The sequence below is a fragment of the Takifugu rubripes genome, chromosome 16 (genome assembly GCF_901000725.2).
Source record: "Takifugu rubripes chromosome 16, fTakRub1.2, whole genome shotgun sequence".
Lineage (NCBI taxonomy): Eukaryota > Metazoa > Chordata > Actinopteri > Tetraodontiformes > Tetraodontidae > Takifugu > Takifugu rubripes.
This window is the reverse complement of record NC_042300.1, coordinates 9961247-9989183: the sequence shown is the minus strand read 5'-3', so window position 1 is coordinate 9989183 and position 27937 is coordinate 9961247. Positions and strand designations below refer to the sequence as shown.

General features: G+C 46.1%; 3 protein-coding genes and 1 long non-coding RNA gene across 14 annotated transcripts in view; 2 read left to right on the top strand and 2 right to left on the bottom strand.

The window, feature by feature from the left end:
* The window catches only part of gphnb (gephyrin b), a 55246-nt gene extending 40997 nt beyond the window's left edge, over window positions 1–14249 (top strand). For 2 of the 10 annotated variants that reach the window (XM_029849378.1, XM_029849385.1), the window contains 16 exons: window positions 502–576; window positions 3025–3081; window positions 6164–6206; window positions 7140–7277; window positions 9063–9155; window positions 9680–9735; window positions 9984–10103; window positions 10269–10327; window positions 10598–10751; window positions 11067–11188; window positions 11258–11345; window positions 11509–11582; window positions 11705–11772; window positions 11885–11988; window positions 12544–12640; window positions 12900–14248. In XM_029849378.1, the coding sequence (XP_029705238.1) occupies window positions 502–576; window positions 3025–3081; window positions 6164–6206; window positions 7140–7277; window positions 9063–9155; window positions 9680–9735; window positions 9984–10103; window positions 10269–10327; window positions 10598–10751; window positions 11067–11188; window positions 11258–11345; window positions 11509–11582; window positions 11705–11772; window positions 11885–11988; window positions 12544–12640; window positions 12900–13033 (1482 nt within the window). In that variant the 3' untranslated portion in view covers window positions 13034–14248. Of the gene's footprint in view, window positions 1–501; window positions 577–3024; window positions 3082–6163; window positions 6207–7139; window positions 7278–9062; window positions 9156–9679; window positions 9736–9983; window positions 10104–10268; window positions 10328–10597; window positions 10752–11066; window positions 11189–11257; window positions 11346–11508; window positions 11583–11704; window positions 11773–11884; window positions 11989–12543; window positions 12641–12899 lie in introns of all 10 variants that reach the window. The other 8 variants (XR_003891228.1, XM_029849379.1, XM_003971739.3 and 5 more) reach the window with 8 other exon arrangements.
* Window positions 14250–14312: 63 nt separating this feature from the next.
* Window positions 14313–15648, bottom strand: LOC115252932 (uncharacterized). The gene is made up of 3 exons (XR_003891232.1): window positions 15523–15648; window positions 14959–15089; window positions 14313–14654 (listed from the first exon to the last, which is right to left on the bottom strand). It is a non-coding gene; the product is annotated as an uncharacterized lncRNA (long non-coding RNA).
* On the top strand, window positions 15609–25348 carry pals1b (protein associated with LIN7 1, MAGUK p55 family member b). 2 transcript variants are annotated; one of them, XM_029849386.1, is made up of 14 exons: window positions 15609–15787; window positions 17188–17672; window positions 18299–18507; window positions 19468–19545; window positions 20646–20765; window positions 20863–21024; window positions 21514–21591; window positions 21683–21893; window positions 22326–22394; window positions 22479–22550; window positions 23008–23169; window positions 23300–23502; window positions 23742–23852; window positions 23972–25348. In XM_029849386.1, the coding sequence occupies exons 2-14, from the start codon at window positions 17345–17347 to the stop codon at window positions 24146–24148; spliced, it is 1980 nt and encodes a 659-aa protein (XP_029705246.1). In that variant the 5' UTR covers window positions 15609–15787; window positions 17188–17344; the 3' UTR covers window positions 24149–25348. The 2 variants fall into 2 exon arrangements, with proteins under 2 accessions (XP_029705246.1, XP_003971802.2); XM_003971753.3 differs by having other exon boundaries at window positions 15611–15787; window positions 21683–21866.
* atp6v1d (ATPase H+ transporting V1 subunit D) lies at window positions 24856–27516 on the bottom strand. Its single transcript, XM_003971740.3, has 9 exons — window positions 27277–27516; window positions 26763–26880; window positions 26601–26680; window positions 26458–26525; window positions 26332–26376; window positions 26148–26251; window positions 25708–25774; window positions 25550–25628; window positions 24856–25469 (listed from the first exon to the last, which is right to left on the bottom strand). The coding sequence occupies exons 1-9, from the start codon at window positions 27315–27317 to the stop codon at window positions 25325–25327; spliced, it is 747 nt and encodes a 248-aa protein (XP_003971789.1). The 5' UTR covers window positions 27318–27516; the 3' UTR covers window positions 24856–25324.
* Between the last annotated feature and the right edge of the window lie 421 nt (window positions 27517–27937).

The window sequence follows — 27937 nt, the reverse complement described above, 5'->3', positions numbered from 1 at the left end:
ATCAGTTGTAATTACAGCACGATGGCGCTCAGTCATAATTAGAAAGCACATTTAATCGGGTTTAAATATCAGGCCAGCATAAGTGGATTATGCTTCTGTTTGATCTGGAGCTCCCCGCTGGTTCCTGGGCTCTTCCAGAGGTCGAGCACTCACCGGGTTTCCTCACCGAGGGAGGCGTCCACGGCAGGGGGGAGCTGCCGCCAGGCTTACCGAACCCTTTCTTGTCATCATCCATCTTCAGTCGTCTGCGTGGTAACCGCAGTGTCCCCCAGCTCGCCGCATCCTTTTATTTTGAAACCTACGTGTCGGAACCGCTCTGGCTTGGTTCCAGCACCGTGCTCGTAGCGTGTTTGTGTGCAGAACGCAGAGGTTGTGAACAGCTGTGTTACTAACTGATATGTTGATGTTGAGCAGAATGGGTGCGCATGCCTGTTTGCCTGCACTTGTGTTGGGGCACGTACCCGGTGTGAAGGTCAGTGACTATCCTGTGGCTTCCCCCAGGCCTCACGAAGAGAGTTCAGGGCTCACCTGGATGAGGTCATCACGCTCAAGTCAAGGTACTCTACCTTGGACCAGGTAAACCCGCTTCACCTTCTACTTACCTATCAGCCGGCATGCAGGTCACTGGCACCCAAGACACAAGAGAGCTGACAGCACAACCAGAACCCCCACGTTACACGGGGGGGGGGGGCATCACCGCTCAGCTGGAGGTTCTGGAGTTAGTTTGGGGAGACACAAGGCAATTATTCAGGCAACAACGCTCAAGTCTGCAACTGGCTATTGTTATCGCTATAATTAGCGATTGTTCCAAATCCAACCACAAAATCCACCTTTATGGCAACAATACAAGGCAACAGGCAGGAAAAAAACTGATCCGTTGAAGATGACCACGAAGTGAACGTTGCCCTGTGTGTCACCACATTTGTGGTCAACAAAATGCCTCCACATTGCCCACCCCCCCATCACCACCAGCGCTCTCATTCATCACTCACCTGCTCTGTGTTTGCGGATGGTAATAGTTTGGTACCTCAGAGTGTGTTTGCTCAGGTGTGTGTCAGAAGACAGTTGCGTCCTGGATTATGGGAGAGGGTGTCAGACGCCCCCGCCTCCCCCGGCCTCTCGCCGCCGCTCCGGCTGGGATAAGAATTGCCTCTGATTGTTGTGTTCCCATCACTCCAGCACTTTGTCCACCCCTCCCTCCCCTGCTGGGTCCTTTGAGGCGTCGCGGGAAATAAACCAGCTCCCGCCCTCTGATAAGCCCCCCACGTATGGCCCGATCTCTCTGAGCGGCCCTTTGTTTTGTGCTGAGCTCAGCACCATCGTTTCCTCACCTATTGATCCCCCCCACCCCCCCCCCCCAAACGGATGCCCCTCTGACCTGGCCCTCCATTCTCACCAAGTCGTGTCTCAGCAGCTGATTAAACGGCCCGAGCGCGTCTGTTTCTAAACTTTATCTTTATTTGTGTGTAGGAGGAGTGTGTGTTGACGTTTGCATCCTTCACGTTAAGTCATTCCTTTACCGGGGGGGTGGGGTGGGGGGTGGGGGGGGCTGTCTGCTGTTGTTGCACTCCATGCTGCTGCTCCTTTTCGTCCACCTTCTCCTCACTTCTACACCCCCCCCCCCTTGTCCACTGTCTCCATCTCCATATGCAGCCCCCCACCCACCACCCACACACACACCTACAGCTCTCTCACGCTGATTTCTCCTTTTTATACACGACTTCTTGTTATCCACCTGAGTCGGTTGTTTCGTGGCAACAGAGCGTCCCATGTTTTCAGCAGCATCTGGATTATCTCCAGTCACAGATTAGTGATCGTTAGTGAACCCGGACGAGGACATAGGAGGTGTGTGTTCCTTGTGGTTTGTCCGTGTGTGTAAAGAGATCAGCTTGATAGACGGACTCTGATGTAGCTGGTGGGGGGGGCCACGGTGTCACTTTAATCCATAAAAGAGGCGTCGCTGTCCGTGTTTTATTTCAGTGGAGGAACCCGTCTCCGCTGTCCTTCAATGTCTGGCTGTAGCTCTTTTTAGCGCCCCTGATCCTCACCTTTATCTCTTTTTTCTGTTCTTTTTCTTTCTTTCTAATCACATCTCTGCCTCCCCACAAATTGCTTAGCAACCACAGCTGGCACCATCAGGGGGACCACTGGAAATCAGCCTTTTCAAAGGAGGTGTCATAAAGAAGCTATCAATTCAGTGTCTAATGCTCATTGCTCACGACTATAATCTGAAGCTAAATGTAACACAGGTAGACATGTCTTACACAATACGACAGTAGAATAATAAATAAAACACACTGCTGATGCTCCTTTGATCTGCATTAAAATACCATTTTTTAAGTCTCAAAGACATTCTTTGAATTAATATTGTAAATAAAATAATAGATATTGATGTGCCAGTTGTTAAGTGCTTGATCATAGTTCATCTTTTCAGAAATTTAAACGCACTTTTGCCCCCTCATTGGTTTCTTTTCAATGATTTTAGCTGCTTGTTCATTTTACTGTTTTCACATTCGATGACCAACATTTTATTTTATCTTATTTCATCGCATTTTGTTTTTATTTTCCCGATGGCAAACGGAATGGGATTTTTAAGAAAATGAAGAAAACCAAAAAGCCTAAATTAAAAAAAGGGAAAGCTGGATTTAACCATTGGAAGTCTCATATAAGATTATCATTTTGTCATTTTCAAGCTCAGTGTTGCCATCACACAGAGCAGCAGTTACGCTTAAAAGCTCAATAAATCAGTGTTTTTGGCCTTTGTTCGTATATTAAGGAAGCGTCAATGTTGCGGTGGCCTGTTGGAGCTTCCCTCCCCCCCCCTCAGTATAGGCTGTTTTGTCGTAGTAGATTCCCGTCTGTCTGCCCGTCCGTTCATCTGTCTGTCTGTCTGTCTGTCTGTCTGTCTGTCTGTCTGTCTGTCTGTCTGTCTGTCTGTCTGTCTGTCTGTCTGTCTGTCTGTGGTGTTGTGGTTGCCAGGACAGATGTACTGATGCCTGTGATTCGATGCTTTATCTCCACTAGCTCCAGTGTAGGTTGGAGGGGCTTAAAGATGATCGAAGGAGGACCTTCAGCTCTCGAGTAACTATCCCGTCCCCTCACTCCCACCCCTCGTCCCTCTTCTCCTCCCCTTCTTTTGCCTCTCCCTCACCCTCCTATGGGAAGCGGGCCCAACAATTGCCCGACTCTGTGTCCTCCCCTCTCCCTTCCTGGCTTGCCTAGCTCTAATGTATGTCTCCAGCTCTCTCGGTCACTGTACACCCTCTATACGTGTCTCTATCTGTTTGGTTTCCTTTTGGTTTCTCGTCTTTATTGTCTCACATTTTGCTGTTTTGTTTGTGAGACAGGCACACCAACCTGATACCAACAGCTAGCCCCAAGCTAACTAGCTGTTAGCTCCCTCCTCATTATTCAAAGCCAAGGTGAGCAGGAAAACTGTAACTTACAAGTCAGGCGAAGTGCCAGGAACACTTTTTAGTGTTAATGAGTGTAATCTAAAAGAACAGGGGAAGGAAAGGTTCATTTCTATTTATAAACTTTCCAAAAAGAGGCCCAAGATATTTTAGCCTTGGTCACGAGGTGCTAAATCCTTATTCAGGGACAGGAGCTTCTTTAATTGAACATGCAGTTTTTATGTTCACAGAGGTGGTTGTAAATGTCCTTTAGATGGATTAGATTTGCCCTTTGACCTCTGGATTACTAGAGGACCCAGAAATTTCAACCACCTCTTCATCTTGATTTTTTTTTTCCGGGTCAACACTCCTCTTAAGGAGAGAATGTCTTGGAATGGATTTCACAGACGGACTCAGAGGCCTTCCCCATCTGTCGCTTGGATCCTACCACGATGAACGTGGACAGCACGGGGCACGCCAAAAAGACGAGGGCGACAAATGTTCTCGGTGCCCAGCTGTCAGCTTGGTGTGTCTGGGTCCTTACGTCCACTCTCCCCTGCACACTTTACTGTCTCTTTCCTTCTCTCCTTCTGTCTGTTCTGTCCTCTCTGGATCAGATACAGTGCTTTCAGTCTGGTGTGCTGGATGTCTGTTGAGTAGTTGCCATCAGGCCGGTCTCTTGGTCTTTATTGTCGTTTTTGTCGTCTTTTCGTTCCTCTCTGTGGTGTCTCGGCTCTGTAGTTTAGTAAAGTCTGTCCAGTCCGTGCTTCCTGTTGTTTGTTTCTTTTTTCGGGGCTGCGGGACCACATCACGCTGAGCCGCCATCCCTCCACACTCAGACCGACCAGACCTGCACCTCCACCTCTCTGTCCCTCCATCCCTCCTCTGACCATCCCACCCACCGTGGCCCATCTCCCACCCTCTCACCTTGGCCGTTTGGTGCCCAATGGTATCATAATATCAACCCAGTCCTGATGATATGGAGGGGCTGGCAGGGGGGCGGGTGGGAGACCTTCACCCTCACCTTCACCAGTGGGCATTTCAAGTCCTCCATGCACAACCACACATGACCCACACCCATCTAAGAGTGTGATAGCATGTCACAGGGGTTAGTAAAATTACGAATTAGCGACGTCAGTCAGACACAGAGACAAAAGGAGGGCTTAAAGACATCCAAAGTTTTTTGATTGGCCCAATCCTACAGACATGGATAATGAAGAATATTTTCACTTGACTATGTCAGTCTAGACCAGGGGTGTCCAAACCCAGTCCTCAAGGGGCCGAAGGTCCACCCGGGTTTCAACCATTCAGTGGGATTCTACTGGTAGGATAGAAAACGCCGGTTAAATTGTGGCTGTTGAGGACTGGGTTTGGACACCCCTCGTCCAGGTAATCAACCCAAGGCTGGGCTTCCCAAAATCCTGCTTGTCAGCAGCGTTCTTTTTTTCCCATCTAACTCCATTTGGACACAGGCATTACTGCTATAAATACCAGGAACAGACAGCCTGATCAGCAGGACGTCCGTGGTTCCTCACCGCAGTGGGGAGGTAAAAGCAGGAACGTCCATGTGTCACTTCTCCCCGCTGTGTCACATCTACATCCGCAGACTAAATTATGTGCAAGTTTAAGACGCTTAGTCTGGAAACAAACGATTCCAACAAATGTCATCCATTTTTAATGTCCGCTCATTCGACACAGCCCTTTTAAGCAGGAGTTGAGTTTAACGAAGCCTGGATGACAGCGCGTAACGGTCCACAGTGTCCCCCTGCTCACTGCAGAGGACAGAAAGACAGGGTCCCAGATGGTGCCGAAGCATCAGAAAAGCCCCAGAACATGAAACCATTTCACTCAATTGTGAAAAATGCGATTGCTTTTGACTTATCGACGATGATCCTTTTGTTAGCTTAGTCGTTTTACCATTAGATGTGTTAATGCTCAGTCATCCAGGGACATTGAGATCAATTGCCACTTAAATGATAATGACACATTTGGACACGTTGAGGTCCATCTCAACTGTAGTGACATCTGCATGTAACATTCCGCAGACCTGGGCTCCGTCGGGGGCCCGGTGCAGATGTTGGACCCGCACTCCTGCTCAATCGGGACACGTTTTTGAGAATGGCGGAACCCAAAACCTCCCCAACGTGGCTTTGTAACGACAATCCTGCTTAAAGTAGGTGCTCAGCTGCGGTTTTTGGGAGCTTAGCCCACTCTCATCCCACCCTGCTCTCCTCTCCAACAATGACAAAGAGACCTAGATGATCACGCAGTGATTTCCAGCGAAATCATGCCATCTTGCACCACCCCTGAACAGCTACTCTCTACACTCGACACTACATTTTCACTACATTTGGTGTCACACCGTAGCGCAGTTAGCGCGTCCCGTTACGACATTGTGATGGAATATCCTCACTCTGTACTGTATGTTGTTGCCTTTGTCCATAAATTCTCCTTAGCGCTCCAGTCTAGCAGTGATGTGAGACGTCAGTGCATTCATCAGCGTGAAGCTGCGCTGCGGTTTGATGTAGCGCACCGTAAATGACAACACGGGAGATGCAGCCATCTCCCAACCGCTGGACAAAGTGCAGTGTAGTGTGACATGGCTCTCGGCAGTGCTTCTGACTGTTGTACAAACAGCTTCTCATCTCAAGCATGTCAGAGGAGCGGCCTGCTTGATCTCAAATTACCACTGCCTCTGCCCCCCCCCCCCCCCCTCCTTCTGCTTGCCCTCTGTCTCTCTCTGTCCCCAATCTCTCTCTCCTCATCTTTAGGTGCAGTCGCGATGCAGCAGCAAAGAAAACATACTGAGATCCAGTAAGTTTCCCATGCGAGCAGCGTAGACTGCAAATGTGCGTGTGTTCTGAGCGGAACATTTCCTTGTGCAGGTGTGTGTGTGTAATGTTTTGCCAGAGGATGCTAAGCCTCATGTTAAGCACCAGAATGTGCTGTGGGAAGCCTACGTGTATGTTTAAAGCAGAGAAAGTGGGTCAGGGCGAATCAAAGCGCGGCACCTATTCTTTGCTGTGAGGCAGAGATAAATGCAGGGACAGAGACAGCAGATTACATATTAGTTACACCTTTCTTTGTTCCCGTCTGTTGTAGGATTATTAGTGAGGTCTTATTAGATCAGCGTACCTGTTATCTAGCTTCTCTATCATGCAGCAGCAGGCAAACAGCACTGTTTCATGCCAGTGGCTCCTTTCATTACATTATGATACACATGTGTGTCGTATGCGCACATTCAGAAGCAAAGGTGGGATCACAGTAACACAGTTACCATGGCATCAAACATGGGGAACTTGCAGGATTACATTCGTTGCTAAGGTTTTAGCTCGATTCTTTTGAAATCTTCAGCGCTTTTGGGGTTTGACCGCTAGAGTAACAGATTCTTCAAACGTGTCTGAATGAGATTTTTCTCATTTATTTTTCATCCTTATTATTTTTGGTTCGCGACTCTCAAAATGCCGCTCTTCTCTCCAACGCATAGATCCTCCACTTCTGCAGGAAATTCTTTACAGAGGTCTTACTCCTCTCTATGTCCCCTGAACGTCCTCTGAGTGTCAATCTGACAAAATTAGCGACTAAACATAAGGAAACAGCAGGGTTAAGTTAGTGAAGCCTGTCTAAAGTCTGAACTTGATCTATTTTATATGATCTGGAAAAAGTCTGCTGCAGTTTAAGGGGGTTGCGTGATGTGGCTTAATTTGGTAACAGCCCTTTCGTGATCAGCGTCCCGTGCTCTTCCAGGTCACAGTGCCGTGGACATCACTAAGGTGGCCCGGAGGCACCGTATGTCGCCCTTCCCCCTCACCTCTATGGACAAGGCCTTCATCACTGTGCTGGAGATGACCGCCGTCCTGGGCACCGAAATCATCAACTACAGGGGTAAGAACGGCAGCAGTAACAGCTGTGCACCTCCAGGAATCCCCGACCGGCAGCTGGAAGTGCACGTGCACGCGTGCACTTCAACAACAACACCACCACCACCTGAGTCTGCACTTTCTCCAGGCTCAGACAAACATTTTCAGCTGATGTCGGGGAGTTTTCCCGCTTTTGTTTTCTCCCACCTTTTTAAGATTTAATGTGGTTAAAACTCCGCTGGATTCTCACTGCGTAACACGCAGAGTCGGGGAAACGGCTGATCACGTAGATCACGTAGATCACGTAGATCACGTAGATCACCAATAAAGGCCAAACGTAACTGATTGCAGTTACAAAACAGTCTTGCGTTTACAGGGACAATTGAATAAGGCAACTGAGATTAAAATATAAGTCTATGACCAGCTGTTATGTAGTATTTTCCAGTTTCAGCTAATGTCTTTGTTCCTGAATTCACACTTTAGTTTTTTTGTGCCACTAATTGTTAAAATGTGTTAATTGTTACATACATTATGTGCAGTAGCTCGTGACTTTAAAAATATTCTTGATGTGACCATATTCATTCATGTTCATTACATCTTTAAATAGACTTACACACACACACACACACACACACATACACACACGCACACAGAGTAAGTTTAGCCCCTGTGGGTGTGTTTAGCCTTCTGGCAGAGTGGAAGCTAAGACGGAGCCAGGCTGAGGGCCAGAGGGGAAAGCGCATTCTTTAATTCATCTCTGAAGGAGGAGCAGCGAGGAATGAGGGAGAAATAAGCCAGCACTTCCCGATCAATGATGTACAAGGAAGGCATGCTTTTTACCCCCCAGATGTGATGTTTTAAGAGAGGACAGTGGGATAAAAAGAACATGATGGGATGAAATATTGAGCAGCAACAGCTGGAGCCCTCGCCCCCCCCCCCCCCCCCCCGCAGGAATTCATAGGGCATTTGTGTGTTCGTGTGTATGCGTGTGTGTGCTTAGAGATGTAGATGCTGCATTTTTGCTACCATTTGCAATTTTCATCCTCTCTGTCTCTTTTATTGCCATGATAGTGTAGTGGACATATTATTCACTCAGTTTGATTAAAATATTCCTTGTAATAACACAGTGCCCCTTGGTTTAATGACCTTAAATGATTAGCCTTTTTAAAAATGTGTCTGTTTGAGTTTCACATGACATCATGATCTGGTCTATTTTTAGTCTCAGCTCACGCAGCTATACGGAGCTTCTTAAATAATGACTTGGAGGGAGTAAGAGTTGTGAAAATGCAGCCAAATGTCTCCGTCGAAAGGCTGCGACAGGAGAAGAAGAAACGGGCAGCGCACGTGTGGAGTTATTTACAGCAGTGTGGGTGCGCTCGTGCATATTCTCTTTTTCATCCTCAACTCATGGATATCAAAGCTTAGATCATATTAAAGCCCACATAATCATGGCATAAAGGCGCTAAGAAACGCTATATATAGCCACTCGGCAGCTTTAGGTGCATCAGGAGGAGGCTTGTTTCATCCACCCACTCTGACTTTTTTCTGTCTTTCTTGCTTTTTTTAAAAATATCTCAGCTATTGGCTGATCTTCCCACGTGAGACATTTAAGTTGTCTGTCGTTTTGATAAAGATGCTGATGTGTGACGCCATCTCTTTGACATAAACCCGCCAAGACACACCTCCTCTGGCCAGTATGCCCATCGGTATCTCCATCTATCACAGTCTGTTTCCCTCCAGCTCTGCACCATGCTTTGCACCATCTCTCCTCATCTTCATCATCTTCTTCTTCTTTTTCCTTCCTCCACAGACGGAATGGGTCGAGTCCTGGCTCAGGACGTTTATGCCAAAGACAACCTGCCCCCCTTCCCTGCTTCTGTCAAGGACGGATATGCTGTGAGAGGTACGTACAGCAGGTCAGAACAGGCGATGTCACCCCGTGTGAAACCCCAACACATGTGCTGCTGGGTCATGTAACATGCTGTCACTCAAACAGAGAAGGTAAATACGTCCAGAATCTAAGTTAAAGCTGGTAAAGTCATGACAGAGACGTGTCAGTCATGGATTAACATGGCTTTATTTAAGGCTTTTATTCCAACGGGTGTACTTGATAGCCAAAAATAAATAAAATGAATACAGGCTGCTATTGCCAAGCACAGCTGAATGATCATGTCCAGTTGGGGAAGCCTCGATTGCAAGTCGTTGCCATGGTGACGTGCTGCCCCCTAGGCTTTTACAGGTAGAGTCTCGCTCTCACAGACTGGTCTTGTGTCGAGCGTCTGCCTCTGGAACAATAGAAAATAAAAGACCTTAAACTCGGGAGTTGTCCCCCCACGTCCCTCTGTCTCCATCTACACACAAGCACACACATTTGTGACTTCTAATTTATGCCCCCCCCCCCCCCCCCCCTCATTCTTTTTACTTTAGCGGCGGACGGCCCCGGTGACCGCTTCATCATTGGAGAGTCGCAAGCTGGAGAGCAGGTCTGCACCCATGTTGACATTCAGCCTCGATTGCTTTTTCTGGCTCACAAAAAGACACCCACGCAACGTGTTCACTGTAGGCCAATTAAGCACTTTGCTTTTTGTTCCTGGCCATAACTAAGTGCTGCTTTAGTCCGGCGGGTTCTCGCAGCTTCTCACAGTTCTGCAAAACATGCCACCGCCTTTTACCGAGTCCATACGTGATAAGCTCCCTTCGTCGTAAAGTTGCCCCATTGGTGTCTGTGCAGCCCACCCACACCGTGATGCCTGGTCAGGTGATGCGGGTGACAACAGGCGCCCCCATCCCCTGCGGAGCCGACGCCGTCGTCCAAGTGGAGGACACTGAGCTGCTCCGCGAGTCTGAAGACGTAAGTCGGACCTGAGAGCGACACCGAAAATGTCATGAAATATCAACCGGACCCCCGCCAAAGCTGAGGCTGTTGGCAAAAAAAAGGAAAAAGTGACACTCACACTGCGGAGGTGACGGTCCGGTCCTGGACCGGGTGCCTTTTGACTTTTGATGTTCTTTCCAGGGCACGGAGGAGCTGGAGGTGCGGATTCTGGTGCAGGCTCGTCCAGGACAGGACATCAGGTCAGAGCTTAATGGTGTTGACTCCTGGTCTATTATGTGTGTGCGTGAGTGTGTGTGAGGAAACCTTATTTTAACCACACTTCTAAGACCCCTTCTGGTGTTATTAGCAGCATATCCAGGAGCGCCGTATGTCTGAAACATCATCTTTTTTTAAATGGCTTGAATACAGCAGGGTAGTGTCTTGATCTGATCCAAAGAAGACCCAATTAAAGCCGTTCCTTTTCCTCATGTTACTGCTACTAATATTACTATTCTACCCCCCCAACACAGACCTATCGGCCATGACATTAAGCGCGGGGAGTGTGTGCTTGCAAAGGGCACCCACATGGGCCCATCGGAGATTGGTCTCCTGGCCACAGTGGGAGTCACAGAGGTGGAGGTCCATAAGTTTCCTGTGGTCGCTGTTATGTCAACAGGAAATGAGGTGAGGGTGTTCAGAATACGCCCCCCGCCCCGTTATTGAAAATCAGATTGTCGGTACTCGAGAACATACATATTGATGGATGTTTTTATTGTGTTTATCTGTGGCCATGCAGGCTAAACGTAATCATATGTGTCTAGTTTGTCTATGCTGCAATAATATAGTATAAAATGTCTTAACAAGTATTGTCTTATTATATTGTATCCAACAGGCTCGAGATGGAAAGCAATCATATTCAAATATTGCCATTGTAAAAGCAAGATGACTGTCTTGCAGAAGGAGTGGGGGGTCTCAATTACGTCGCTTTTCTAATTTCAGCTGCTGAACCCAGAGGATGACCTTCATCCTGGGAAGATCAGGGACAGTAATCGTTCCACCCTACTGGCAACGATTCAGGAGCATGGCTACCCCACCATCAATCTGGGCATCGTGGGAGACAAGTAAGACTTCTTGTCTTCATTTTTATGAATACGACAGCTCGCCAACGCGTGCTTCTTTGTGTTCCACAGCCCTGATGACCTTCTCAATGCTCTGAATGAAGGCATCAGCCGTGCCGACGTCATCATTACCTCAGGAGGCGTATCCATGGGAGAGAAGGTACGATGACGACACAGCAGGGACCCCGCAGTGTTTTACTGACACGCAGTGGTAAAGTGGGGAACTGCAGCTTGTTGTTACGCGACCGAAGTCATGCTATAATTATGATAAATAAGTGTTTTTCTCATTAACATCTCTTCATGTTGTGCCGTGTGTTTTGTAGGATTACCTTAAACAGGTGCTGGACATTGATCTTCATGCTCAGATCCATTTTGGTCGTGTTTTCATGAAACCAGGGTAAAAAGAAATTAGATTTGCATTAATTTACTGCACAAAGAATATATTCTATATGAAACATAAAGCCTATATGTTAAACCAGCAGTGGAGATTAGACGTTTCTCTTCTTTTTTTTTTAACAGTCTCCCAACAACATTCTCCACCTTGGACATGGACGGCTCTCGCAAACTAATCTTTGCCCTCCCAGGTAGTGTGTAAAGTTGAGAGAAAGACGGATTTGTTCTTCTGCTACTGAAGGGCTGTTTTCTCATGCGCTTTCCCCTCTTTGTCTCTCTGTCCCTCTGTGCCCGTGCTTGTCCTAGGAAACCCTGTGTCCGCTGTTGTCACCTGTAATCTTTTTGTCATCCCTGCCTTGAGGAAGATGCAAGGCATTTTGGATCCTAGACCCACCATCATTAAAGCGAGGGTAGGATGTAGAGACGACCTGGATGCATATACCAACTTCATTTCACTAATTACTGTGTCTTTACTGAGGACAAAGGGCACTGGACTGACTGAGCCCATCCAGCGAACCCTGGTTTTGCTCCCCCACGGTGTGAATGCAAGCAATCAATTGAACCAAAGACAGGAAGTGATGTAGTTCAACAACAGCACAAACCTGAAGGAGCAGAGTAGCAAAAGTAGAAAAAAGTATTTCGGCAAAACGGCCCCAAAATGAGCCGCCGCTACGCTTCATTCCATTTTCAAAAGTGCAAATTGGCTCAGATTGGTGTTTTATATTCAGTGAGGGGAAGAACCAAACGCAATGAGGGCCTAATGGTGAGAGGTGACATCTGAAAGGACAGCACGTCCTGGGATATATGGTGGCCCTCCCTAAATGTCTCGGTACAATAAAATACTTAGTAGTAGTCACACCCATGCTGAATGGCCAATATGAGGCCACCTCGAAGAAGTAAAGTGTGTCTGGCAGTTTAAATGTCTGTTGATCTCCAGAACCTTATTTGATTGTGGTTTTTCCTAGTTGTCTTGTGACGTGAAGCTGGACCCCCGCCCTGAATATCACCGCTGCATTCTGACATGGCATCACCAGGAGCCTCTACCGTGGGCACAGAGCACAGGTGACCGGGGTTGATATATGGACCGGTTTATAGGAAGCAGTATCCTGCAGTGCATTGGTTTTTCCCCTTTGTTGATAAGAATATCACTGACATTATAGGAACAACATAATGGATGCAATCCCAGCAAATTATTCATTCCGGTAGAATTCCGGTTAATGGGATTGATCCGTTATGAAGAACGCACTGCAAATGAACGCGGAATGAAACCCGCGACGACCTCACGGACTCTGAATTCCAGCCGCTCTTTTTGGTGTTGCAGGGAACCAGGTGAGCAGCAGGCTCATGAGCATGCGCACCGCTAACGGGCTCCTGATGCTACCTCCAAAAACAGAGCAATACGTGGAGCTGCACAAGGGCGAGGTGGTGGACGTCATGGTGATCGGCCGGCTATGATGTCACCGCAGAAGGACGAGGACTCCTGTCGCGAGGGAACGGGTGGTTCACGGTGCATGTCCACATATCATTGACTATTCTGTAATATGCAACGGCACAGCAAGTTTTTATTGATTTGGATAACGTTGAGGTATAGTCGACATCTTGATCACCACCTAGATACATATAAAAAAAGAAGAAGAAGTTAATTTAAAAAGATTATAGTATTTCAAACAAAGAAAATATAACTTTTAATGAAAAAAAACTCTAATTATAAAAGAGATTTATTCTGTAATATATTATTATAATTATTCTTATTCTTATTATCATTATTCTTATTATTATCATTATTATATTAAGGCAACTTTGTTCCTTTCATTGCAATTGCTTTGTGTGTTCAATGCTAGACCTTATCTATAGCAGTAGCATTTTAATAGACAGCTGTAGGTGCCTGCCAGGACAAAAAAAAAAGAAGAAGAAGAAATATTATTTTTCTCATCTTTAGTGGAAAATAATCGATTTGGTTTTTCTTTCGAAAATCTGAAAATATTGAGGAAGACTCCAGATTTCCCACGGTGCTCAGCTATGAGGAAGAGGGGTGCACATCAATACGACTTCCTCTTTTGAGTGCCCACTGAGGTGACACTTCTGTTGGTTTTCTTTCATTAGTATGCATCATAATGGCTTCACAAAGAGCTTTGCTTGTTGTTTATCTTGTGAGTCTTGTTTATGTGCGCAGTGCCAAATGCCTGGGCAGGGAAGCAGGTGCTGTTGGGATGGGGAGGTGAGGTGGGGCTCACAAACCAGTCCGCCCAGCACTGACGTTTCCTTATATTCACAGTGACCAGGTGAAAATTCTGCACCAAAGCCCCCACCCCCCTGCCCAACACCACCCAAAACTACCACCACCGCACCACCACCACCACCACCTGGGGGTGAGCGGAACCTGGGACGAATACTCTTTTATTTGATCAAGTATTTAAGACTACGAAAAAAAAGGAAAGAAAAGAAACAGCTTTGAGTGCTGACAGCCTTTTTAACCAACTTCACACAAAAAATGTACAGAAAAAAAACCAAGAGTCATATTGTACAGATATATGTGACCAGCACTCCTGAGGAAATTATTAAGCAATGAGGAGACATTGAACAACGCTGTACTATAACATTTTCTGTAATGAATTGAAACTGATGAAAGAGACTGAGATAATAAAAATCCTTGATCTGATATATATATATATATATATATATATATATGTATATATATATACATATATATATATTATAAAGTTCTTGTTGGGTTTCCTTTTCCAATAAAATATATTTAAAGAAAATTGTATTAATTTATCTTCTTTTTCGATGAGTCTGTTTAGAAGTAGAAAGATGACTTCCTTTAGATTTTAAGACAAAATATTTGCATTAGAATTGTCACTTTGAATGCATTTCTAACTGATGAAAGCAAAAATAAGGTGAATATATTTTAAGATGACAATAACTTTCCTACGTTTTTCTGTTTCATACCTCTTTTTCATCTGCCTTTTAGGATAAATAGGAAATAGGATGGAATGCATCGCTGCAGGAGCGTTAATTGCCTGGTTTTCCAGGGTGGAGAGTGTTTAAGAACGTGGAACTGGCAGGAGACAGCCTAATGGGGAAAAGAGGTTAAGCACCGGTGTCAGAAAGGATTAACTTAATAGAAAATACGGCAGGAAAAGTGTAACTTCAGGCTTTGGTGTCGATATTCCCGAGGCTATTTGAGCTTAGATCACTTCTCTTCTGCTATGGAAGGTGAAATGACAGTATATCCTCTTAGTGGGAGATGATTAATATTGCTCTGACAAGAACTTTGTTCCATTCATCACTGTGGCGCGTAACAGGATCAGTTCCCTAATCAATTCCACACACATTCCTTTAAGGGAGAGACACTGACAGCCTAACAAGAGACTCACCTATTTCACTTCAGAGGCGAGAAGACAGCGAGGCTGTAAATGTTGAGGATGAAGCCAGCGGAGGAGGACAAAGTTCCAAAGATGACGGACACTCCCGGAGGACCACATGGACAGAGACAAGGCGAGGACATCTGCACATGTGGAGGACACAAGCAGCAGATTAAAGCGATGTAGTGCCAGTTGTGTCAGCAGGAAATAGATACTATTAACCTGAATGGATTAATTGGGATAGAAACCAAGCGAGCAGAGGAGGAATCAAGTCTTTAACTGTGTTAGATTAGTGCCTGACATAACCAAATTAATTAAACGAGGAACAACATGTCGAAGCAAAATATAAAAGGCTACCTTTACTCTTGCATACATTAAAACGAATCTACTACATTATTATGCATTCCTTATTAAAATGTTAAAATCTAATTGGAGAAACCCCGCAATTTCCTGCAACGCAAAATACGTTTTTTGGGGGGGGAAATGGCTTAATCAAGCGCTGCTAACATTCATATTACTTTCAACATTTTATGATTTGATTTAATTCAATTTTTAATATTTATAAATAATAAAAACCTGACGTGAGGAGGACCGGGTTTGTGGATGTTCCATGTGTGGCCGACAGAGGCCGCTGTAGAGGCGACAGCGTTTCCACGGAGACCGCTGATACACCAGGGGCACAATGGCCACAAGTGTCCCGACTATGCTTGGACTTAACACGTTTTCGTGGGCTGGAAGAAACTGTGGATCGTTTTTCCCCTTCTGTTTGTGAATAAAACTTTCAGTCTTACAACGTGGGATCATGGAGGAGTAAGCAAACCGGCCCCTCTTGCTGTCTTTGGTGAGTAAACTTGGTGTGTGCGTGCACAGCTATCTCCAAGCTACGCATTTAGCGACCAAAGGCTAATCAGCTAAGTTCTCTTGGCATTTTAACGGCGCCTTAATTCAGTCTCAGCATTAAAATCTTTGGCCGGTGTCGTTGTGCAGAGATGCAAGTTTCTTTAAAGAGATTATGTGTTTTTTAAAAAGAAAAGTCCGATGCTTCAGTGACTCCAAGGACACTAGCTTAACGGGACCAAGACCAGCCTGCAGGAGCCCTTCAAGCACAAATCTACCAATTTATTATCATTAAACTCTTAATATATTCATGCAGGTGGTGATTATTTTATTTCGTTTGGGAGAAACAAGTGCAGGTTTATGAATTCTGTGTTTGCGAGAAGTATTTATTCAGAGTTGAACACTCATTCAGGAGAAATAAAATAGAAATTGATGCATCCGGCCTGGTTTTAAGTCTTTGCAAGCCTAGAAAAGAAGGAAAAATAACCAAAATTTCAGGGAGTTCTGCCACGTACAGCTGGGATTAGAAATTAGAAATCACTTCTTAGTGCATCCAGTGGCATTTCAGCATATTTCTGCGCATTTATTAAGTCTTAAAGCAGCGACAATTAGGACATACAGTATTTACCTCCAGTCCATCTTTTGCATCCATCACGTGACTCCGACGTCACACTCTTAAAACTTATTATCTATTTGTGTGAAATTGTTTTACAGTGCCTGCAATGTTGCATCCAAGCAAACATTGCTCTAATTACTAAATCGCTGTTAATGATGCATGTTAATGTTAAATGCACGTGTGTATATTTCAGGCATGCATCCCTTGTCCTGTGACATCAATGGCTCCCTCAGATTCAGCCCAGAACGTCCTCCTGTGCTGTTGTGGCCTCTGAGTTGGAGTCAGACATGAGAGCTAAGGCTGATTTAAGCCCACAGGAACAGATGGCCCGCTGGCAGTCTCTGCTGTTTGTCATCTGCAGGCCGCCACTTTAAACACAGCTAAATGCTTCTGCAGGGGAGGGGTTTGGTAGCTTTGACTAAGAACGGGGGGGGGATGTACATGCCGGATGTAATTAGCTGTAGGAAGAACATAAATGAAGGGGAGGACGACCACGAGGACGTACAGCCGCAGGTGACCCACTCCGGGTTCCCAAGTCTAAAGAATTTAGATTAGTGTGATGGACGACAGGAAGTGGGATCACTGATGCTCATGAGCTGGGAGCCGAAGGAAGGGATATTTAGGCAAAATAAAAATGTTGAAACTATTGTGCAAAGTCAAGTAACCACAGAATAAGTATAAGGTTTAGTCAATACGAACTGAAGAGACGTGACTTTTTGCTGTGATTGGAAAAAACTGCATTTTTAAAGCACATCGAACAGCAATTAAAATCAATTTCTGTCTTTCAGGATGATTGATCCCAGAACAGATGTCTGCCGCCGTTGTGCTATGGCCTCTCATCCACGGAGTGTGAGCGTCACTCCACCGTAACACACGAGCAGATCACCAAAAACAGGAAAACACAAAACACTGGGGCGGGTTCCGCTCCGCTCAGCAGCAGTAGGGATGCTCACGTCTCATATGAATGGTTTCGTACAAGACGCTGCCGTCCAAGCCCAGGGCCACAGGGAAAGAGCCGTGGACTGTCCCGGGGACGAAGGTAGCCTCGTCAAGCCACCACACTCCACTGCCCACATGGAGAGGATCCAGCACTACCAGGAGGAGCTGAGGAAGAGGAGAGAGGCAGACAGCCGCGGGAAGCTTGACATCGACCCCAACGCTTCACTGAGGCTTAAGAAGCTGTCGCAGAACCCCAAAGTGGGAATTGACAATCCCACCTTTGAGGGGAAGGAAAAGACCTGCATAGACACGGGTTCCCAGGATCCAGTAACTGGTGAGTGGAGAGCCAGGGCCCAGGAGGTTTTTCAGGAGTTACAGAAGGGTCAAAGAAAGAGAGGTGCTATAAAGAAAGAGTGGAGGGGGAGGTTGTGAGGTTCAACCAGGAAAAAAGAAAACAAAAGATGAGAAAAGAATGAGGGGGAAGAAGTCTTGGTGACGGAAGGGGATTCACAAATTCCACTAGTTTGTGTCTAGCAGAGCATCCGTGTTAATGGAAAAAGAATTAATTAGAATTCATTTGTATTTTTTTTATTTTACAGCAAATACATTTGAGTTCAAGGATATTCTGTGTAAGTGTGTAAGAGAAATTAGATTCATTATTTTAAAAAAACATGGTGAAAAGGGTGGAAATGGATCCTCTTTGACGCTGCGGGAAATTCTAATCTTTAATTGAGGAGATGAACCGCTTGACTTTTTTTCTGCATGTCTCGGGGAGAGAATTCTCATTTTTGCTCAGGGAAACACTTTAGAGCTTTGAGGGGGTCCTAACAGCTCTGCAGCGACGTGGTCTTGCGTCATTTCAGTGTTTAGGTTCAGGTGTTTCCCTGGGGCATTAGCCAAAGTGCACCTTTGGGGCGATAAACGAACAGACCGTGTCTCTGTGTCGCATCTGTCTCTCAGATGTGGAAGAGTGGCAGCAGGCGCTGAAGTGGACCCTCCACTGTCTGACTGATGTGCAGAGCCAGCAGGACGTGGCGCTGATAATGCAGCTCCTCTCTGCAGAAGACTTCAGGGCAGCCTACAGTGTCTACAAAGCTGTCTCCCAGCAGAAGAGCCGAGTCAGTCCCACCTCGCCGCTAACAGTCCAAGCAGAGGATCTCTGCCAGGAGGTACAGTAACGCCAAGCGCCACCAGCCTGTGCTTGAAAATCGCAGAGATGGGTGAATTCATGTTTCTGCACACGTGTCATATTTCCTGCCTACACCCTGAAGTCCAGTGATCGCTCTCATATGGGACGCAGCTCCCAAAGTGCTTAATAGAGCGTAAGAGTTTTAGCTGGGATGTGTCTAAATTCAGGGGCTGTGCTGTGTGACGCTCAGATTGGCCGTTGAGTAAACTAATCTCCCAGCAGCCTTCGGTGCAGCGCGTTGCGAGAAGCAGGCCGGGATCTGGGCAGCCAGAAAAAGAAACTCCAGCAGCTTACAGTCCTGCGGGCTGAGGCGCTGCGGCACCGAGGGGGGGAGGGGAGAGTGCGTCACCTCGTTAGTAAGACCTGTGTTCACAGTTTGGAGCAACTGTGCTCCAAACTGTGGCGACACAAAAGCAACCTCTTCCAACCCAGACACGGCGTACGACCAAAAAAATGTGACAAAAAGGCAGATTTGATCTTGCAGTGTGCATCCGCTCCAAAGTTTAAGGAATCATTTTGCTTCACATAGAAATGAGGAGCTCTCCAGCGCCGCCCGTCCCAGCGGGGACTGGTAGGAGGCAGGTGTACACCCTGGACAGGCTGCCACCCCACCACCGGACACACACCTCATTCACTGACACACCATGCCTCTCCATGGATGTCAGTGCTGCCCAGGGCTTAGTGGCAAAGCCAGTCAAAAATAGTCACCACAAGGTCTTTAGATGCAGAAAACCTTGTGCATTAATGGGAGGATGCACGGACGCAGACGACGGCACAGCAAGCATGTGCCAAGCATCCCTGGGATGTTTAATAGCTATCACTGTACATGTCACACTCATAGTTATTTACTAAACCGGCTATTATTGAGACACCTTAACCAGTCCACATGCCTTCAGCACGGCTTTTCACAACAGTTTGAAATGTCTTTGTTCTTGTTCAGGTACAGAAAATTCTTCAATCCAGTCAGCAGAAGGAAGGTTTGGAGTTGCAGAGTCTGCTCATCAATCCTCATGTTCAGGTCGGATGTCTTTACCACATTAAATGCACATGAATCATTTTATTCTGCAAAGTTCTGCAGGCTGGCAGATTAAATATCCACATAGCCGATGTGCTGATGATTGGAATACTGAAAAGAATTATTGTACTCCTGTGTGTTTGCTCATAGGCTGGTTGTTGTAATCAGTTACTAGAGATAAGGCGTCTTTTATTTGATGTCTTTAGTAGGTAATCATGAAGACTCGCATTCCTTTCATGTTGTTAGGAGTGCTTTGCTTTGAAGTGACTGAGACAGACCTTCGGCTGCTATAGAACCCGGTCAGGTTGTGCTCTTTGGACTGCACCAAGGCACATTATCAGGCTGTCTTCGTCCATTAGAGAGGCGGTAAGGAGAGAGGTGGGAGATGCTGCCGGCTGAGCGTCCTGACGGGGCGTCTCTGGGGTTGGGACGGCTCGTCCCTCTGAACCACTGCTTCTGTCCTTCCCACATTAACCCGTCCACAAGACTGTATCCATCTTGCCACCTGGAACAACATAGCCTGTCTCGAGGCTGCCATTTGGCAGGAAAGAGGAACAGATTATGGTAGTTCCTCTGGGGAGGAGGTCGTGCCAGGAGACTGCCTCCAGTGTCCACTCGTTCACCCGTCCTGTCTCGAAAGCTAAATGATTGATGACGGCAGACCCTGTCTCCTAAATTCAGTAGGAGATAAAGACATTTTTAGCGTAGAAGCCGCCTGGCCTCCATCTCTCTGCACCTCTCTGCTCCAGGACAGATAATCTAATTTCAACTGACAGAAATTAATTGCAGGCTATGAATCACATGTCGGATTAAATAAAATAAAGTGGCAGTCTCTATATTATTTCTGGCTTAGAGGCAGGATTTCTGATTGGTCTTGTTCGGAGTGATGAGGCTGCAGACACTCTGTTACTTTCATACAACCCGTGTGTATATGGAAGTAATACACACCCTCAGCAAATGAGTGTGAAGCTATCTGCAATGGTGCATCGCGGAGGAGTCGCGTATTGTGTTGCCAATCGTTGATAGCAACTGTTGTTTAAGTCTACTTCAAGGCGTTCATCCCCTTTGTCTCTGTGTGTCCCCTGTGTTTATATAATGTTCAGGCACTGATGCAGGCTCATGACAGTGTGGCAGTCCAGGAAATGGCTGAAGACAGCCTGGCCCAGTATCTTGGAGAGACGGTCAAACTGGTGCGACTGGAGAAGGCTCGGGACATTCCGCTGGTGCGTTTTGAGGGTGACCTCAAACATCGCCATTTCGGGAAATATTTGACTTTAATGTCGTTTTGCTGACACCGGTCGTGAACCGTGTGATGCGCAGGGTGCGACAGTGCGTAACGACATGGACAGCGTGGTGGTCAGCCGGGTGGTGAAAGGCGGAACAGCAGAGAGTAGCGGCCTTCTGAGGGAAGGAGACGAGATCTTGGAGATCAATGGCATTTCTATTCGGGGGAAACATATCAATGAAGTCCATGACCTGTTGGTACGTAGATACTGTTTTGTTTTTAGAGCGTTTTTTTGCCAGGTTTCGGTCACATCCCACTCAACATTTGCGACACAAGGATGATGTTCTCCTGATTTGAACTATATAAATGTATAGAGCTGTCTTTATAGCTATTTTTAACTAACTGTATTCCTCTTCTAGCTAGCTCTAAAAAGTGACTAAAAGGGCTTGTGCTCGTATCCACATGTAGAACAGTTATTAACTACCAGGGCTAATTGGCCAACTCGTCCTGTCATTTTTAGCAAGCTGTTTCTGAGCTATGTTATAACATCAGATAGACGAGGACTCAAAATCTCTGGTCTCTACCTAATTTCCTCGGACAAGCTAAGGAGAAAGAGGCTGTTGTTGGAATGATTATTGCATCAGAAACAGTATTAGAGAGGCGGGGATGACCCAAGCAAATATTGCCTTAAAAGATTTCATGGAAATACAACCACTATCGTCTCTTACGTTCTGTTTCTCCATCAGCAACAAATGCACGGCTCTCTGACCTTCCTCTTGATACCGAGCTCACAGATTAAACCTGCCCCACACAGACAGACTGTGGTAAGTTGCTCGTGATGCTGAGGGGTTGTGTGCCTCTGGATACCAAGTCAAGTCCCCCTGCCACTCTTAACTCCGGCGTGTCCTTCCTCAGATGCACGTGCGAGCTTACTTTGACTACGATCCCTCCGATGACCCTTTCCTGCCATGTCGAGAGCTGGGGTTGTCTTTTCAGAAGGGAGACATCCTTCACGTTATCAGCCAGGACGACCCTAACTGGTGGCAGGCGTACCGGGATGGAGACGAAGAGAACCAACCTCTGGCTGGACTTATTCCTGGTAGGAACCAGAACAGATGGGAAAAAGGTCAACTGAGTCTCAAACTACCACATACAGGCATGAAGGATGGCCGGGAAAAGCTATGTGACAATTCTATAACAGACGGGCAACTATTTCTGCTGGAAAACACAGTAAAATACAGAAACTTTGTCTAATAACTTTATTGGCAACACCTTCCTGGCAGGAGAAAACCACCCATCTGGTTTGATAAGTAGATTAAAACAAACACCCAGGAATTATTTGTGCTAACTCTCTGACCTCCACCTGTTGTAGCTGGAGGTTAAGCGCTGGAAATGGAAAGCAGCCATCTTCATGGCTGTTTCTCCGAATACCTGGAAGGTCCGAGACCAAGAGAGACAGCGTTAGAAGCTGCTCATTTTAGCTTCTAAGCTGCCGCGGGTGCACGATTCACGATTTGTTTGTTCTGAAAGTGTTGTTTCAATATGTTTCGTTGTTTAGGGAAAAGCTTTCACCAACAGAGAGAGACCCTGAAGAAAAGTCTGTCAGACAGAAAACGAGAGCAGCAGGGTAAGAACGCCAGTATGGCAGAACACACTCTCTGGGAAGGAAGCCAAATGTAAAAAATGAATACTTTATTTGTCGTTTCTGCAGAGAAACATTGGTATCCAAAAAAAAGCAAGAAACAGAAGAAGAAGAACATCTCCAACATCAGCAAAAATACAGGTCAGACATCTGCCTTGCCTCTTCTCTCAAGGAGCTGCAGAAGTGGGCTGTGTACTACAGAATGCCTGCGCTCTTATCCCGTCATTTATCTTTAGTGAGAGACATCCGCGCTCTTGGCCAGCGTTCAAGTGCCCACGCATCCTCGGTATTAACTCCCAACGTCTGGAGGCGACACGTCTTGTCGAGCTGGCGGCAGCTTGTCCAGACTCAACGTGTCGCCAGTCAGATTAGTCCAACCTTCACAGGCAGGATCAGAGACGGCAGCAACAGGTGCTCAGCAGGTGCCTAAATGGCTTGTAAGGCCCTCCCGTGTCACCAGTTCATACACGAAGACGCATAAATACGCACAGTTCAGCCGCCAGAACCTGAAATCACCCAAACTGCTGTGGACACAAGCGCAGGGATGTGAATTCACCTCACAGAAATAATAAAAGATTCTCCTCTTCTGTCTCTTTAGACTATGATGACGTCCTGACGTATGAGGAGATGTCGCTCTATCACCAACCTGCCAGTCGGAAACGCCCCGTCGCTCTGATTGGCCCTACAAGCAGCGGGCACGATGAGCTGCGTCGGAGGCTCCTGTCTGTCGAACCGGAGAAATTTGCCATTGCTGTTCCACGTAAGTACACGTGCGAAAAGAGTGGACCGTGGTACCAGTTACCCGCCAAAGGTGAAAGATCACCTCTGCAGCGTCAACCTGAGGCCCGAGACAGCCGAGATGTGCAACTGTGCCTTTCTTTCTGGTGCAGACACAACCAGATCCGCCAGGATACACGAGCGGAATGGCTACGAGTACCACTTTGTGAGTCGGAGCGCCTTTGAAAACGACTTGGCGAGCGGGAAGTTCATCGAGTTCGGAGAATTTGAGAAGAACTTGTACGGCACCAGCACCGACTCCATTCGAGACGTCGTCAACTCGGGACGCATCTGTCTGCTTTGCCTCCACACCAGGGTATGAAAACACTGGATGGATGATAAAGATTCAGTCTTATGTGTTTTGGCTGAACCACAATGGAATTAAATCCTTTGCGTCCTGAGGATTCATCTCCAATAACGCACACATTTATGAGAATATTATCATAAGAGTAAACCTTGTTGTGTGGCCTGGAATACTGTTAGTGTTTTTAATCTTGGGATTGATCTTTGTGCCATACATTCAAAGGTATCCTGCCATATGTCTCGTGTCTTAAGTCTCTGCAGGTGCTGAGGTCCTCCAATCTCAAGCCTTTCATCATCTTCATCGCGCCTCCTTCTCAGGAGCGACTACGCACCCTGCTGGCCAGAGATGGAAAGGCACCAAAGGTACCGACAGATATTTGTCATGTTCATACACGAAGCCCAAATGGATCCACACAAACTGACCGCTTCATATAGCAATATCCTCCTCGCCTCGATACTCATGCCTCGTTGTCTTTGAACAGCCTGACGAAGTGAAGAAGGTCACTGAAGAGGCCCGGGAGATGGAGCACAGTTTCGGCCACTTCTTTGATGCGACCATTGTGAACACAGAGCCAGACCAGGCTTTTCATGAGCTGCGGAGGCTGATAGACAAGTTGGACACCGTGCCTCAGTGGGTGCCCACCACCTGGCTGAACTAAGAGTCACAGTCTCGCTGCAACGTCAAGTGATTCGCAAAGGTTGAGAGATTTCAAAGACGGACAGTGCTCATGCTGCAGTTTCACCTGCACGTCCTCCTGATTTATGGAGGCAGGAGGGGGGAGGAATAGCAGGAATGATCTCAGGTTTCTTACATGTTTCTTGTTGGTGTGTGTCTGTGTCTTTGGAAGCCATCAGTTTCATTTCGCTTTAAGAATTTTCAGTTTAATCAAAGGTCACTTATCTACCCTATAGAGATATTTATATATTTGTAGCTATTTATAATTGTAAATATGTTTTCTAGACAAATATTTTATTGTAATGTATTTACATATGTATGATGTACCAAAACATTAAGCTTACAGCTTAAATACAGCTTAGTGGGCGCAGTGATGCACCAAAGTATTTTCTTATTATTACAGTATTACGTGTTATGATCTTTTATACTGTGATATCTGAGAACAGATCTTAATTCACTATGCACCAGCTGTCATTATTGGCTGTAAACCTTTACAAAAAGGACTGTTATTCGAATCAATGTTATAAGAACGATCTGCTTACAATTTATAAATGACAAAGATGCAGGAGCTGTAACAGTTTCGACCCGCGAATAAAATTCAAAACACGGTCAAAACACGCCCACGTATATTAGGTGTCTCATGTTGAGAGCGTTTTTATTGTGATATAGAATCCAACGTGCACGCTAGCCTTTGTTAAATTGTACAGTGGAGTTTATTTAGGGGAATGTGGTACAATGGAAAACACCTTTTATCTGAGGTAACAACCGAACAACCTGGTGGTGGTTCCAGCACCTTCACAACACACACTCCCACAGCTACAACCATTATTAGCTTTACAGCATGCTGTGGTTCCAAATGTGAGGAAACTGAACATCTACACGTCATTACATACATTTATGCACTATATGTAAACGCTTCCTTTTTCAGTTAAGTTTTTTTTTTTCAGATTGATTGACTTAAGGGTGACGGCCAAGTGTGGCACCACTTTGGCTTTCTGAGAGCTCTCTGATCACACACACCTCTGATCGTTCAGCACCGGAAAAAAGAAAATCACAAAGATCACAGACAAGTACACACAAAAACACCTTTCTTCACTCGGATGTGAAGACATAGCCTGACAGGCACAGAATAAATAGGAGGGTAGGTGAAGTCGATGCTTCATTCAAAGAGGAGATCTTCATCCGTCTCCTCCGTCAGCATGTTGGCGGGCTCTGCGATGGGGCCGAGCTGAGCCAGACGGGCGGCAATCTCCAGCTCGGTCTTTTGCCTGAGCTGCTTCTTCTTTTCTTGGATCTTCTTCAGCCTGGCAGTGAGTTATCAGCATTTTGTTAAAACCGTCAAGTTTACACTGTTAACAACATGGTGCTCAACGGTCATTTCCACCTGTAGAACTCCTCTCGTTCCCTTTCATCCAGCTCTGTGACAATGTAGGTGAGGGTGCGATCAATCCTGGGGATAATCACTGGAAAGTACAAATAAGGAGGAACTTCAGTAACAGGCTTTTACAGAGAGAACATCTCTTTGGTAGGGTGTGGCTTTACCGTGTTCGATGGCATTCACTCGGCGGTTAGTAATCTTTATGGCTTCATCCAAAGTGACGAAAGAGGTCTACAAACAGAAAGTGTGGGGAAAAAACATCTGTTGTTCTTTTGTTGCCCTGTTGTTGTCATTATTGACAGTAATGGTGACGTGAAGCCCGTGGAGCCAGTTCAGGCAGACAACTGGAAGCACGCAGTTCTGGATAAGCTGATCCGTCTCCTGATTACAGTGGGTATCTAGATCCCCCTCTATGTTCAGAGCTTAATCCCACCACCTCCCCAGCATCATCCTGTAGGCTATGTTACTTGCTCTTGCGTCAGTGAAGCTACATTCTGTTAGTTTTGCAAATAATTGTGCACAGCACAACTCTTGGTTTAATGCAGGGTTGTGTGACTGAAATGACCACATTGGACCCCAGTGTAATTGCTCTGTTGCCCTCTACCTGTAGGGAGGCCAACTCCACTAGGAGTTCCACTGCTCTTGCATAGTTCCTCTTCAGCCTGGAGATCTGTTCCCCACCTTTAGCCAGACCAGTCAGTTCATAACCTGGAAGAGACGGTGATATGAGCTCCCAGCTACCACACACAGTCACAAAGCCAAATTTGACGGATCTAAATGTGACTTACTGTCACCGCCTTCTTGGTAGTGCTCAAAAACCGGAAGGGTGACACCTAAAGCAAAACAATTACATATTTCAAATCTTGCCTCATCAACTGTAATGTTCAAAGGATAAAGAGATTTTTTATGCTAACCTGCCACATTGTCCTTCTTAGCACGGACCTTCACTTGAGCTTTGTTGACATTCTGGATTACAGTTATGCTGCGCAGGAGTAAAAGTTGGATTTAGTGGATCCAACCAAAGATGACCTTTCTAATGCACTTCTTTTACACTCACCTGAAATCTCCAGCTGTAAACTTGGCCTCAGCCAAAGAGAAAGCTGCCTCCCTCATGACTTCTCCCATCTTCGTCTTTGTCTGGAGAAAAAGTGAGTATTTTAGGAGACGGTTCGCTTGTCTTGTCACATTGAATAGGAATTGCAGAACTGAGCCAACTGACTTCGATAATTTTACGCAGGATTTGACGAAAACGCATGGAGAGGGCATCCGATTTCTTCTTGAGAAGATTGCGGCCGGTCTGAGCCCCTTTAAGTCGAGCCTTCATTATGGTCTGAGCCCTGTAACGAAAAATAAGTTAGCACATTTTAATTCTTTAATGCTTTAGAATTTATTTAACTGCAGTGGCTGTCTAGGCATTTTTATTTTAAGGCATATGTATGTATCTATGCATGTATATTTTGGTCGATAGATTCAATGTTAGGATTTTCTTAAATGGATATATTAGTAGTTAGTACATTAGACGTAAGCATTGCCTGACAGTTCATTCGACGATCATGATAGAGGTCACATGACCGATGAAGGCTTCTTCCCCTTTCCCAATGCAGTTTGACTCCGAAATATGCTTATACGTGTCCACAGTTGACATAAACCCAGCAGAAATTGAAGCAAAAATGCATTCTTACAGTTTGCTTAAACGCTACAACGGGTTAGCAAGAGCTAGCAAACAAGCTTACATTCTGGAGGGGAATACGTCGATCCTCTCTTTTCCAGACATTTTCTCGTCCTGTCGATTAACCTGTCTTTACTTCAGCTTGCTACAATGGACACAAAAACCAGCCCGGGTCCCAGTATGCTGAAAAATGGATGTGACCGAATAGAATATTATTTTCGTGCAGGATTAGAAACAGTTCGTGATCTTGTCCGACTCTCCGTCAGTAATGATCAGCTGGTCCGTGGTCATGTGACAACCACTTCATACTGCGCTTGCGCGTCGCAGGAACGTTTCCGGGTGATCTTTCAGACTTTGCGTTTCCTTTGATATATATTTTATCTATATCTATAGATAGCAGGTATCAGGAGTGGTTTATTTTTAGTCCCCCCTTCAAACTATTGATCATTACCTCTGCCGAGGAGGTCATGTGACAGTACGGGCGTGTGTATGGCTTCGAAGAAAATAACTCAAAAAGTTATGAAAGTATTTTAGGAAATAATATTCCAAGAAACGGACTATTGACTTTTGACGATGCCAGAGGGATTTTGACCGTTGATGTCCAAAAATAGAAGCATTGTGGCTTTGATCACGAATCAATGCAGCCGTAGTACTACTGCCTATATATTAGACTGCGGGTGTCACAATGTATAAGAATAGGAATTGCTTGTGGAGTCCTGCGCTTC

What these genes read in the sequence shown, in the direction of transcription:
- pals1b (XM_029849386.1), top strand. Translation starts at nt 17,345, where the DNA reads ATGCTCACGTCTCATATGAATGGTTTCGTACAAGACGCTGCCGTCCAA. An exon ending in ATTTGCCATTGCTGTTCCAC is followed by an intron (nt 23,170 to 23,299) that starts GTAAGTACACGT and finishes TTTCTGGTGCAG; the next exon opens with ACACAACCAGATCCGCCAGG. An exon ending in TGCTTTGCCTCCACACCAGG is followed by an intron (nt 23,503 to 23,741) that starts GTATGAAAACAC and finishes TCGTGTCTTAAG; the next exon opens with TCTCTGCAGGTGCTGAGGTC.
- atp6v1d (XM_003971740.3), bottom strand. Translation starts at nt 27,317, where the DNA reads ATGTCTGGAAAAGAGAGGATCGACGTATTCCCCTCCAGAAT. An exon ending in TGGAGTTGGCCTCCCTACAG is followed by an intron (nt 25,775 to 26,147) that starts GTAGAGGGCAAC and finishes TTCTGTTTGTAG; the next exon opens with ACCTCTTTCGTCACTTTGGA. An exon ending in AGTGAATGCCATCGAACACG is followed by an intron (nt 25,629 to 25,707) that starts GTAAAGCCACAC and finishes TGTACTTTCCAG; the next exon opens with TGATTATCCCCAGGATTGAT.